Genomic DNA, 14,411 nt, shown 5'->3' with positions numbered 1-14,411 from the left:
ATCAGTCTTCTTTCTCCATAAAAAAGGGATGTTCCGGGCTTCCCTGGTGGCGCAGTGGTTGAGAGTCTGCCTGCCGATGCAGGGGACACGGGTTCGTGCCCCGGTCCGGGAGGATCCCACATGCTGTGGAGAGGCGGGGCCCGTGGGCCATGGCCGCTGAGCCTGCGCCTCTGGAGCCTGTGCTCCGCAATGGGAAAGGCCACAGCAGTGAGAGGCCCGCGTGCCGCAAAAAAAAAAAAAAAAAAAAAAAGGGATGTTCCTTCCTGTTGAAGTCAAAAGAACTGTACTGTTTAGAGAAAGTCACAGATATGGTGTCTTTTTATATACTTCGCCTTATGCGAAGAGAAACTCAGAATAAAATCAATTCAGAGGAACTCAGAATAAAAGGAGTTTTTAAGAGCCAGAAAAGAATAATAACATAAAAACATGGTTCCACTATGCTGGAAAACCGTCTGGAGGTTCCCCAAAAGGCTAAACACAGAGTTACCATTTGCCCTAGCAATTCCACTCCCAGGTACATACCCAAGAAAAATGAAAACTTACATCAACACAAAAAGTCTGTAAGAATATCCACAGCAGCACTATTAGTAACAGCCAGAAGGTAGGAGAAAGCCAGACGTCCATCAACTGATGAATGGATGAACAAAATGTGGCATATATCCACATAACGAAATATGAGTTGGCAGTAAAAAGAAATAAAATACTGATACAAGCTGCAACCTAGATGAACCTTGAAAACGCGCTGTGTGAAAGAAGCCAGTCACAAAAAAACACATGTGGTACGATTCTGTTTATGGGACATATCCAGAAGAGGCCATCAATAGAGACAGAGAGTAGCTCAGTGGCTGCCCAGGGCTTGGGGGATGAGGAAGTTGGGGATGTCGACCGAGGAGTCCCAGGTTTCTTTCTCAGGTGATGAAAATATTCTAAAATTGATTGTAATAAAGGCTGTACAACTCTGAATATACTACAAGTCACTGAATTATATACTTTAGCTGGGTGAATTGTGTGGTATGCAAATTATATCTCAAACTACTTTCTTAAAAAGGCTCTGTGGGCTTCCCTGGTGGCGCAGTGGTTGAGAGTCTGCCTGCCGATGCAGGGGACGCGGGTTCGTGCCCCAGTCCGGGAAGATCCCACATGCCGCGGAGCGGCTGGGCCCGTGAGCCATGGCCGCTGAGCCTGCGCGTCCGGAGCCTGTGCTCCGCAACGGGAGAGGCCACAGCAGTGAGAGGCCTGCGTACCGCAAAAAAAAAAAAAAAAAAAAAAAAAAAAAAAGGCTCTGTGACATAACAGAAAATGCATATATTGGTCTCTGTGCCCAGTTCCTGGCACAGGGCTCCCAAAACCCTAAGTGATGAGAGGGTTAGGAGCATCTATTGTTCTAATGGGGTGATTCTGGGTGGGCTCCTGGGCGGGGGCTGGTCACCCGAAGGACCCAGCCATGATCTTCAGCTCCATGCCCCCCATTCTCCGGAGAGGGGCTGGAAATGAAGGTCTTAATTGATCACCCCGTAAGGAAGCCTCCTTAAAATCCCAACAGTAGGGGGTTCAGGGAGCTTCCAGGTTGGTGGAAGGGTAGTGCACCCCAACTCCATGGGGTCAGAAGCTCCTACTACACTCAGGACCCCTCCAGCCCTCACCCTCTGTATCTCTTCAACTGGCCGTTCATCTGTATCCTTTATTGTAAACCCTGAATAACCTGGTAAACCTAAGTGTTTCCCTGAATTCTTCGGGCCGCTCTAGGAAATTAATCGGACCCGAGGAGGGGTCACGAGAACCTCTGATTTGTAACCAGATCAGACAGAAGTTGTGGGTAACCTGGGGACCTACTGCTTGCGAGTGGCACCCGAAGTGGGTGAGAGCAGTCTGGAGGGACCGAGCACTGAGCTTGTGGGATCCAATGCCATCTCTAGGTAGACGGTGTCAGAACTGAGGTGAATCGTAGGACACCAGCTGGCGGCGTGGAGAATCACTTGGCGGTAGGGGGAAACCGCCACACGTTTGGTGACCAGAAGTGCTGTGAGTATGGCTGCGGTGTGACAGTCAAGGTGACACAGAAGAGAGAAACACAGAAGGACGGGGGACCTGTAGGTTTTTGCAAAATACAGACTCCCTTTTCAATACTTTCTCCCCTGTACTTATGGACCATGACAAAGCTTGAAGTCCTAATTTTTTGTTCAGGATAAGAAAAGCAGACAGCTGGATTCCTGGGCAGCTACGACTTCCCTTTTCCCCTTTCTCCTTCTGCCCCTAGAGGGACACAGGCACTGCTTCAAGCCAGGAGCTGTGGAGCCACATCTTAAGACAAAGCATACACAGCACAGTCTAATGATAAACTCTTAACTGGTACACGTGGTGTTGTCAACCTTTGGTCCCAGCGCCAGAGCAGTTCTCCACACCAGGCTCCCGTCTTCCAGCTCCGTACCTTCCTTCCGTGGGTGACAGCTCCTTCAAGTCTTCCAGGCCAGGCTTCACGTTCAGTAGCTTCTTATAGAGAGCCAGCGGGAAGTGCAGGTCCACCACGGTGGAGTTGTAGATGGCGAGTCCACAGGTTATGCCAATCAAGTGAAACCAGTTGTGCTCTACAAAACACTTTCACCACATGCGCAAATGTGTTAAAAAGAAAAGCAGGGACTTCCCCGGTGGGCCAGTGGTTAAGAATCCGCCTTGCAATGCAGGGGACGTGGGTTTGGTCCGTGGTAGGGGAACTAAGATCCCACATGCCACAGGGCAACTAAGCCCGCGTGCCGCGACTACAGAGCCCACGTGCTCTGGAGCCCGCACGCCGCAACTAAGACCCGACACAGCCAAAAGTAAATAAATAAACATTTGAAAAGAAAAAAGAAAAGAAAGGCAGTGTTTGCAGCCCTCAAAACAATCTGCCATTTACCTTAAAATATTTTCAGTACGAAAGAATGAAGATCTCGTTAATATTTAGTTACCTTCTGAAGCAGACAAGTACCCCTAACAAAATTCAGCTGTCGCCCAAAGATGCAATGCTGTAAGTTAAGCGTTTACAGCTCATCCGTGATACAGAGCACAGCTTACCCTCATTTAGAGCAATGCTGTCCAACAGAACTTTCTGCAAGGATGGAAACATTCTATTCTGTGCTGTCCCAGATGGCAGCCACTAACTACGTGTGTCTACTGAGGACTTGAACGGTGGTTAGTACAACTGAGGGAATGACTTTAGTATTACTTAATTTCAAAATAAAATTTAAACTTAAATAGCCACAGGAAGCTAATGGCTGCCTTTCAAGACAGTGCGGATCTAGGGAGAAAACTCTGGTAGAAAAAGAGCTAAACTATAGTCTGCTTGAAATGAGAATGCCTTTTAAAACTTAGCTCTCCAACTGAATTTTCAAAAAGTGTGAGTATGTGTATATCTGTACGAGTATTCATACACGTACTATCACTGTTATTAAAATAAAATATATTTGACAACTACTTTTCATATGTCATAAAACCAATTTCTTTATCATCCCCTACTCTTTCTACCCTCCGAGGATTACAAAACTTGGAGCTTACCTACTAGAAATGGAAATGCGGCTAATGGGTGACAAAACACACTATGACGTCTTAGCAACGGGTGAAACATGAAGACGGGAAACATGATGATAATCATGTTAAATGATTACCTCTGTTATGCTCCCCTCTGTAAACACCAGAAGGCTAGGGATCTGACAGTTTAATTCAATTCATCTGTTGAAAGGTGGCGTCACTAACTTACCGTATCTGAAAACCACAAGAGATTTGAATCCTGATAGTAGGTAAACATTCCATAGATGGGATTCAACAATTCTTTCAATAGTAAAAGAAAGAACTCCTTTGTGACACCACCAGCATCCACTGCTTCTTCACCATCAAAAATGACCTTGAAATAATGAAAGTAGAATTAGCATTTCAGGGAAATCCCTAGCATTTTATGTTTGTTTTTTTGCGGTTGTTTTTTTTTTTTTTATCAAATTATTTCCAAAGTCAGGACAAAGAAAGGAAGATGTAACAGAGGATACACTGACGCAATGAAAACTGCAAAGTGTATCTGCTGATTATTAACAAGTCACTTAGAAACACACAAAACTTTCCCAGGCACTTCGTGGGATGCAGAGAAAGTCAGAAGTTTACCATATGTCCACAGGAAGTTTACCGTATGTCCACAGGAAGTTTACCACTGGGGCAGGGAGGCAAACATAAAAGAACCAATTCGAGAATACATTTTATTTTCAAAGAGTCAGATACGCTGAGAGGTAAATGTTCTGGCGCGTAGAGAAGAGCAGCGACTAACTTGAATAAAGGAAGAAATCTCTCTCAGCGGGGTTCTTGAACTAACTGATGCATACGAAAGGGAGGAGAGCATTCCGAGCAGACACAGCCCTGGGCTCTGTGAGGGGCTATAGAGAGACCCATCGCAACAACAGCTACAGCAAACCAGAGGACGAGATTTAGGGCTTCCCTGGTGGCGCAGTGGTTGAGAGTCCGCCTGCCGATGCAGGGGACACGGGTTCGTGCTCCGGTCCGGGAAGATCCCACATGCCGCGGAGCGGCTGGGCCCGTGAGCCATGGCCGCTGAGCCTGCACGTCCGGAGCCTGTGCTCCGCAACGGGAGAGGCCACAACAGTGAGAGGCCCGCGTACCGCAAAAAAAAAAAAAAAAAAAAAAAAAAACAAAGGACGAGATTTATTGAGTCTTCTACATGCCAGCCAGCACTTAAACTCTATTAACCTAATCCTCAGAACAGTCTTACGCACTGGAATTACTATTACCATCCCCATTTTACTGGTAAGGGCTCAGGTACAGAACTAAAAGCAGCATTTAAGAAAGCTTATCCTGGGAACTTCCCTGGTGGTCCAGTGGCTAAGACTCCGCGCTTCCAACGCCGGGGCCACGGATTTGATCAGGGGACAGGGAACTAGGATCCCGCGTGCTGCATGGTACAGCCAAAAAGAAAAAAAAACAGCAAGCTTATCCCCGTGCCTGTGGTCAAGGTTGCCTAGAGCAGGAGAGTAAAGGTCTCCGATCATACGGATGCCAGCAGAAGACTTCAACATGCTACCAAGCAAGAAGTGTCCCACCTGAACTACTGATGGAAAACAAGGGGCAAAGAAAGTACCCTCGCTTTGCAATATCAGAAACCTAACCCAGAAGTTCTAGGGAGAACTCCCAGGCAGACTGATGGGAGGATACTACGTACTGGAAATTTTTAAAAGGGTGACAGTATCATGGAGACCATCAGTTTCTTGCCTATTACACTTCAGAAGCTGGAGTTTACAACAGGATTGGAAATAGAGTTAGGAAAGTCTTCTGAAGGGAAAGGGAAATCACTTAAAACTTCACTAATTCACTAAATATTTACCGACCAGCTACTGCGTACCAAGCATTGTGCTAAGCCCCGGGAATACACTAAGCGGTGACACAAACGTGCCTAATCTATGAGGAAAGACAATTTCTTAATTTAATCATTTCCAAGTACTGAGAGGGCCTATCCTAACAGGCCACCAGCTGCCCAGACAATTTCACTACCTTTCCGTTCTCTTTTTTTTTTTTTTTACCTTCTTTCTCTCTTAAATCTTTGACGTCCAAAGATTCCTAGATGCTGGCTTGGGGGTTTTACCTAGTTGAAGCTTTAGCAGTGCTGCTGTTCGCTTGGTTTTGGTAGAGCTGGAGCCGGTAAACCGAAGAGAGCAGACAAAAAAGGCCCTACATTCCCCTCACGTAATCCACTGGCATTTTTATCTGATGTCACGTTGAGATGTTCTCTTTGGTGACTGGACAGAAGGAAGTGAGTAAATTCTTGTAAAATGAAAGAAAGAATGAACGGCTGTACTCCACGATTTTAATAAAATCTCTGCTGCTTCATCAACACTGTGTAAAGAAGACCCAGGAAGGGATTCAGAGGTATATATGGAAGGACTCACTCTGAGAGGCTTTTTCAGATCAATATCAGAATGAATGCTCAGCTCTCTCAGGGCATCTCCAACAAGGCTGCTCCTACGAACATGAAGGACCAGGAAGGGGCTTCTGGCCAGCAGAGGCTCCAAGGTGAGAAGCATGAAGACGTTCTGCAGGTTGGCCCCGTTGACCGCCACCTGGAACAGCACACCCCAGAGCACAGTTACCACTCAGAGCGCACCTGTGAGTGGGGACAGCAGCCAGCCCTGCCTTTGGACCGGGGGTAGGTCGGGGCCAGGCTGACTGCAGCTCCATTTTGGTCTTTATTTTCCTCCTAACTTTTCCAGTAGATTTTCTCAGTTACTCATGTTTACAAAACACACAAATCTTTCTAATCTGAGCCCAAAGAGATTAACTGAAACACTTTATGTAAACCATATGACCCATAACTCATTCCAGGAAAATAATTTAGACTAAGCTGATGAAGACTGAAATACTGTCTTCGTAGAAGAAAGTGATGACGGACAGTGGGTAGAAACTATGACTTTCAAAGTGGCAGGAAAAGAAGCCTAACAGCCCCTTGCTAAAAATGGTGTTTATTCTTTGAAAAATGCCCATTTTCTCTGGAAAACCTTTAAATTGTCAATATCATGGATATATCACTGTGAAAACATATATATATAGAGAGAGAGAGAGATACAGATAAGAGCTAGAGAGAGACAGACAGATGGGGAAAGGGGGAGGGAGATGAATGAAGTTATATATCCACCAACAATGGGAACTGGTAGATTTGGATTGCTAATTCACAGATGTCTTTGTAGGCCTGTCAAAACCAATTATATTTTACCATAAAAATGGGTGTCTAAAATAAATGAAACAAATCTCTATAACTTGAGTTTTCGCTCAATAAAGAACTGCCAAGCTCCATTTAATTATCTATCAGGGGTCAGCAAACAATGGCCCAAGGACCGAATCCAGCCTGCTGCTGGCTTTTGTACAGCTCTTGAGCTAACAGTAGTTTTTACCTTTTTAAATAGTTTTTAAAAAATAAGAGAAAAAAAAATCAGAAGAAAAATATTTCATTACATGTGAAAATTATATAAAATTCAAATTTCATGCTACGACAGAGCTGAATAACTGAGACAACTGTATGGCCCACAAAGACACGTATTTCCTATGGGGCCCTTTATGAAGACACCTGCCACCCCCGTTTACGTAGATGTGCATTCACGTATATGTGTTATATTCAATATAAAATTGCTGAAAATTTTTCTAACAGTTCTAAAAGTTACAATGGAACTTCATCCAAACCAACTTTCTCCTATTAGGAAAAATTACAACTGAATGTATAAGATGAAAGAAACCCATAAGAAGAGAAAGTAAGGTTTAAAATACGTGACCTGCATCTGCAGTTCAGCATCGGTCTGTAACATCTTGGTCTTGGCTTGGGCGTCAAAGATGAAAGGGTAGGAACAAAGTGTTACAGCATCCTAGAATAAAACATATTATTAACAATATTATAGTACCCCACAGAGAATACTGCTGGAAAAATACATAAATAAATTTGACAGAGTCATTTACCTGCATTATAGATGGTCTAGCCTTCTGTGTAAAGAAAAATAAAGTCTCTTAGTTGGATTACAAAACTTGAACTGTCTACCTCCCACAAATAACAAAACAGATAACCTATCTGACCATTTGGCCATGGAACTAACACCATCTGAACAGCTGACTGGAGTTCTGATGGATCAGACTAGTTGTTTTGATGAATACAGACTGAGAAGAACACTAAAAACAATTTTAAAAAAATTTTAAAGGACCTTTACAAACCGTTTCACTAACCCCATAATTCACAGTATTAATAGAACTCTCATTTATAAGAAATCTAATTCCCAAACAGGAGCTTTGCAAATATGACTTCAGAGGTTAATTTTGTTGGGTAAAGTGGATAATGCAAATTTTATTTGTCAAAATGTTAAGTCTCCCTTTTACACACACACACACAGAGTTCCTCTTGGGAGAAACCAAATATTTAGAAAGCTGTCCCTGGAGGGCTTCCCTGGTGGCGCGGTGGTTAAGAATCCACCTGCCAATGCAGAGGACACGGGTTCGAGCCCTGGTCCGGGAAGACCCCACATGCCGTGGAGCAACTAAGCCCGTGCGCCACAACTACCGAGCCTGCGCTCTAGAGCCCACGAGCCACAACTGAGCCCGCGTGCTACAACCACTGAAGCCCGCATGCCTAGAGCCCGTGCTCCGCAACAAGAGAAGCCACCACAATGAGAAGCCTGTGCACCACAACGAAGAGTAGCCCCCGCTCGCCGCAACTAGAGAAAGCCCAGGCAGCAACGAAGACCCAATGCAGCCAAAAATAAATTAATTAAAAAAAAAAGATATTTAGAAAGCTGTCCCTGACTAGGCACTTAGACCAATGCCTGGCCTACAGAAGACACTCCATCAATATGTGAATAAATCTGAATAAACTTTTGAGGAGGGGAATAACAATACAGACATACCTCGTTTTATTGTGCCTCACTTTATTGTGTTTCACAGATACTGCTTTCTTAAACATTTTTTCATTATTTATTTATTTATTGGAGTGTAATTGCTTTACAATGTTGTGTTAGTTTCTGCTGTACAGTGAAGTGAATCAGCTATATGTATACCTATATCCCCCCCTCCCTCTTGGACCTCTCTCCCACCCCATCCCACCCCTCTAGGTCATCAGAGCACCAACCTGAGCTCCCTGCTATACAGCAGGTTCCCACTAGCTATCTGTTTTACACATGGTAGTTAGTATATTTATGTCAAACCTAATCTCCCAATTCATCCCACCCTCCCCCCACTTCCCCACAAATTGAATTTTGTGGCAACCCTGAGTCTCTCAAGGCTATGGGCGCCATTTTTCCAACAGCATTTGCTCACTTCATGTCTCTGTGTCACATTTTGGTAATTCTAACAATATTTCAAAGTTTCTCATTCTTATTTGTTATGGTGACCTGTGATCAGTGATCTTTGATGTTACCATTGCAAAAAGATTGCAACTGACTGAAGGCTAAAATGACAGCTAACATTTTTTAGCAATAAAGTATTTTTTAATTAAGGTTTGTACATTGTTTTTTTTAAACATAATACTACTGCACACTTAATAGACTACAGTACAATATAAACATAACTTTTATATGCACTGGGAAACCAAAAAATTTGTGTGACTTGCTTTATTGTGATATTCGCTTTATTGCAGTGGTCTGGAACCAAACCCACAATTTCTCCAAGGTATGCCTATAAATAAATACAACCACAAACATATCTAAGAGGTATGTTAGTTTCATTTATCAGGAGAAAAAAGGAACTCTCTCCTGAAAGGTTTTGTTAAGTTAATGAATAATGTTTGCTACATAACCTAACAGAAAGAAACAGAAAAAATCAACGGTATAGATCATGTTGACCTGTAGCAGTATTTCTCAAACAGAAAACCATGGATTTATTCCCAGAGATCTGAAAGTGCACTATGAATTTTTTTAATTTTGTGTTTTTTTAATGATATCCTCAACAAAATAAAAACACATTCTGAATGACCTCTTTATAATGATGTGTTACCATATAATCTGCATTTATTTTAACGATTGCACTGGTGCCATGTTATACTGAATTGTCCAAGGGTAATAAGAAAGAAGAAAAGCAGTCTTCCTTTGTAAGTGATGCATTTGTGCCCAGGAAAAGGCCACTGCAGTCCTGGCTCCCTGCATGAATGAAGGTTTAATAGCCGCTGAAAGGACAAAAGAGAGCTGAGTCATCCCTGGGTGTATAGAACAAGCTGCAGAACTCAAGTCCCCAGGCCTGGCAGCCCGCAGTCCTGATCACAATGCAAGTGGGGTTTGGCTCCAGTAACACATTTGCTCATCATGTTAAATCCATGAGGCTAATTTGTGTTTTACTGATTTGAGAGTTTTGTTAATATCTAATCTGTAAATGCGCTTTGGTTTTATAACATTTAAATGCTATGTGAATAAGAAGTGTATATCTACCTCCTTTTGTATTTGTGTATATTTCAATGAAATCATTGAAAAGCAGTTTTAATTAAAATTCCCCTTGTTTATTCTTTAGAAACACGTTCCTTCAGGGATCTTGGAACACTTCCCTAGCCTGAGAAACACTAATCAGAGAAAAGATTCCAGTCCAGGGACACAAGGTATGGAAGCCTGCACACAGAACCCAGAGGGACTTGATTCATTCTCATGCCTACTTCTCTGATTACTTTGAATTTGGGGATTGAAATCACTAAAATAAACACACACACACCATAAAACAGCACTAGGTACCTACAACGGGTACAAGTATCTCTTGGGATAAGTGTGTTGGGAAAGTGTGTTTAAAACTGGTGCCAATATTCAGAATTTTCTAACCTCCCTCTCAGAAGAGATTTTATTCTAAGCATTATTTGCCTATTCTCAAGGCAAAAGAAAGATCTTTACCATGTGTGTTGGTCTCTAAAGTGAGATAAAGTTTTGAACACTTCAAATTAAAAGTGACTATGGGAGAAGTGAAAACAGTTACTATAAAAACAGTTGTTGGCTTTGCAGCATTGGCAGTATACAGTCGGCCCTCCTTATCCACGGTTCCACATCTGGAGATTCAACCAACCTCAGGTGGAAAATATGCAGGGGGGAAAAAAAAGACAATTCCAGAAGGTTCCAGAAATCAAAACTTGAATTTGTCACACACCGGCAACTATTTACATAGCATTTACACTGTATTATGTAGTATATCGAGAGATGATTTAAAGTCTATGGCAGGATGTGCTTAGGTTATATGCAAATAATACAACATTTTATATGAGGGACTTGAGCATGGTATGGGGATGGGGGCTCCTGGAACCAATCCGCTGTTGATACTGAGGGACAACTATATCTAGTATTTTTACTTTTTTATAAATTTATTTATTATTTATTTATTTGTTATTTTTGGCTGTGTTGGGTCTTCGTTGCTGCACGCGGGCTCTCCCTAGTTGCGGTGAGCAGGGGCTACACTTCGTTGCAGTGTGCAGGCTTCTCATTGCAGTGGCTTCTCTTGTTGTGGAGTACGGGCTCTAGGCACGCAGGCTTCAGTAGTTGCGGCTCGTGGGCTCAGTAGTTGCGGCACACAGACCCTAGAGCATGCAGGTGTCAGTACTTGTGGCACGTGGGCTCAGTAGTTGTGGCTCGCGGGCTCTAGAGCATAGGCTCAGTAGTTGTGGTGCACAGGCTTAGTTGCTCCGCAGCACGTGGGATCTTCCTAGACCAGGGCTCGAACCCATGTCCCCTACATTGGCAGGCGGACTCTCAACCACTGCGCCACCAGGGAAGCCCAACTCTATGAATTTTTGTATTTGAAATATAATAATTTCACAGATTTTTATTTTGCAGATGCTGAATATTTTAGAAATGGTATTAGTGCTGGCATTTCCATAGTATGTGAATGAAATACTGAAACAGCAGTACTACGATTCTGCTTCCTGACTGCTCTCCCTAACCTAGAAGGATGTATATGAACTGGTAAGATATGTGATCCCCTCCTGAGAGGCTGTTTGTCCTGGGCCATCCATTCCCCAGAAGTGAGTCTCACAACCTATAACTGGCAAAGTACACACATGGATCACATTTCAAGTGGTGCTGCTTGAAATGGGGCTGCCCTGTAACCTTCGTTCATGTTTTTTAAGTATATGACAGAGGAGCAATGAATAAGTACATGGTACAGAACTAGAGAAGTGGGGAATTGGGAATATCTTTTTCTTTTCTTTTCTTTCTTTTAATTCCAAGTCAACAGTTCCTAAATGTGGCTGTGACTGGGGACAAGAGGCATCACACAAACACCAAGGAGGAAACCCAGGAGCCCTGCCTTCGGGTCTGCCTGACACCACGTGTTCCTGTACCCTCCGTGGGCAATTCTGGCTCCCAGCATCGCCGAATTCTGAGGCACACACAGCTGCCTCATCTCACCACGCACAATACTGCTACCCGGAACCAGACACTGCCCCGGACGACACAGACAGCCGACGTCAGGTTGACTCCTGTCTTTATTTTTGAAGCATTTTCTTTTTTTTTTCTGTTTTTTTCTAAATTAATTTTTATTGGAGTATGGTTGCTTTACAATGAGGCATTTTCATTGTATCACTCACTTTCTCACTTGTGAGGCCCTCTAGGGGGCCCACAAAGTCACTCATTCTGTGTGCTATTTGTTTTGCAAGTGTAGATGATGGCTGTGAATAAACGGAAATAAATAAGCCACTAACACCTCTTCTTTAAAATAAGCTGAGGGAGACCTTCAAGATGGCGGAGGAGTAAGACGCGGAGATCACCTTCCTCCCCACAAATACATCAGAAATACATCTACACGTGGAAAAGCTCCTACAGAAAACCTACTGAACGCTGGCAGAAGACCTCAGACCTCCCAAAAGGCAAGAAACCCCCCACGTACCTGGCCGTGTGGCTGACAGGGTCTTGGTGCTCTGGACAGGTGTCAGGCCAGTGCCTCTGAGGTGGGAGCACTGAGTTCAGGATACTCGTCCATAAGAAACCTCCCAGTTCCACGTAATACCGAACGGCGAAAATCTCCCAGAGATCCCCATCTCAACACCAGCACCCAGCTTCACTCAACGACCAGCAAGCTACAGTGCTGGAAACCCTATGCCAAACAACTAGCAAGACGGGAACAAAGCCCTATCCATTAGCAGAGAGGCTGCCTAAAATCATAATAAGTCCAAGGACACCCCAAAACACACCACCAGACGTGGACCTGCCCATCAGAAAGACAAGATCCAGCCTCATCCACCAGAAAACAGGCACTAGTCCCCTCCACCAGGAAGCCTACACAACCCACTGAACCAACCTTGGCCACTGGGGGCAGACACCAAAAACAATGGGAACTACGAACCTGCAGCCTGTGAAAAGGAGACCCCAAACACAGTAAGTTTAGCAAAATGAGAAGACAGTGAAACACACAGCAGATGAAAGAGCAAGGTAAGAACCTACCAGACCAAACAAACGAAGAGGAAATAGGCAGTCTACCGGAAAAGGAATTCAGAGTAATGATAGTAAAGATGATCCAAAGTCTTGGAAACAGAATGTAGAAAATACAAGAAATGTTTAACAAGGACCTACAAGAACTAAGGAGCAAACAAACACTGATGAACAACACAATAAATGAAATTAAAAATTCTCTAGAAGGAATCAATAGCAGAATAACTGAGGCAGAAGAACGGATAAATGACCTGGAAGATAAAATAGTGGAAGTAACTACCGCAGACCAGAATAAAGAAAAAGAATGAAAAGAATTGAGGACAGTCTCAGAGACCACTGGTTCAACATTAAACGCACCAACATTTGAATTATAGGGTTCCCAGAAGAAGAAGAGAAAAACAAAGGGACTGAGAAAATATTTGAAGAGATTAGAGTTGAAAACTTCCCTAATATGGCAAAGGAAATAATCAAGTCTAGGAAGCACAGAGAGTCCCATACAGGACAAATCCAAGGAGAAACACACCAAGACACATTAATCAAACTGTCAAAAATTAAATACAAAGAAAACTTATTAAAAGCAGCAAGGGAAAAACAACAAATAACACACAAGGGAATCCCCATAAGATAAACAGCTGATCTTTAAGCAGAAACTCTGCAAGCCAGAAGGAAGTGGCAGGACATATTTAAAGTGATGAAAGGGAAAAACCTACACCGAAGATTACTCTACCCAGCAAGGATCTCATTCAGATTCAACGGAGAAATTAAAACCTTTACAGACAAGCAAAAGCTAAGAGAATTCAGCACCACCAAACGAGCTTTACAACAAATGCTAAAGGAATTTCTCTAGGCAGGAAACACAACAGAAGGAAAAGACCTACAATAACAAACCAAAAACACTTAAGAAAATGGTTATACGTACATACATATCGATAATTACCTTAAATGTAAATGGATTAAATGCTCCAACCGTAAGACACAGACTGGCTGAATGGATACAAAAACAAGATCCACATACATGCTGTCTACAAGAGACCCACTTCAGACCTAGGGACACATAGAGAGTGAAAGTGAGAGGATGGAAAAAGATATTCCATGGATATGAAAATCAAAAGAAAGCTGGAGTAGCAATTGTCATATCAGACAAAACAGACTTTAAAATAAAGACTATTAGAAGAGACAAAGAAGGACACTACATAATGATCAAGGGATCAGTCCAAGAAGATATAACAAATGTAAATATTTATGAACCCAACATAGAGCACCTCAAAACATAAGGCAAATGCTAACAGCCATAAAAAGGGAAATTGACAATAATACAATCATAGTAGGGGACTTTAACACCCCACTTTCCAAGGACAGATCATCCAAAATGAAAAGAAAAAAGGAAACACAAGCTTTACATGATACATTAAACAAGATGGATTTAATTGATATTTATAGGACATTCCACCCAAACGCAACAGAATACACCTTCCTCTCAAGTGTTCATGGAACATTTTCCAGGATAGATCATACCTTGGG

General features: G+C 43.0%; 1 protein-coding gene across 11 annotated transcripts in view; it reads right to left on the bottom strand.

The window, feature by feature from the left end:
* Window positions 1-14,411, bottom strand: part of HERC3 (HECT and RLD domain containing E3 ubiquitin protein ligase 3) — a 140,396-nt gene that overhangs the window by 48,928 nt on the left and 77,057 nt on the right. For 10 of the 11 annotated variants that reach the window (XR_009540222.1, XR_009540221.1, XR_009540220.1 and 7 more), the window contains 5 exons: window positions 7,474-7,497; window positions 7,293-7,382; window positions 5,919-6,089; window positions 3,734-3,877; window positions 2,429-2,595 (listed from right to left, as the gene is read on the bottom strand). Coding sequence is in view for 7 of the 11 variants with exons in the window: in XM_060147568.1 (XP_060003551.1) it covers window positions 2,429-2,595; window positions 3,734-3,877; window positions 5,919-6,089; window positions 7,293-7,382; window positions 7,474-7,497 (596 nt within the window). In the remaining 4 variants the exon portion in view is untranslated. Of the gene's footprint in view, window positions 1-2,347; window positions 2,596-3,733; window positions 3,878-5,918; window positions 6,090-7,292; window positions 7,383-7,473; window positions 7,498-14,411 lie in introns of all 11 variants that reach the window. The other variant, XR_009540223.1, reaches the window with a different exon arrangement.

Source organism: Lagenorhynchus albirostris, chromosome 4, assembly GCF_949774975.1.
Source record: "Lagenorhynchus albirostris chromosome 4, mLagAlb1.1, whole genome shotgun sequence".
Taxonomy (NCBI): Eukaryota; Metazoa; Chordata; class Mammalia; order Artiodactyla; family Delphinidae; genus Lagenorhynchus; species Lagenorhynchus albirostris.
The sequence above is the reverse complement of the archived record's forward strand: the minus strand, read 5'-3'. Positions and strand labels throughout refer to the sequence as shown.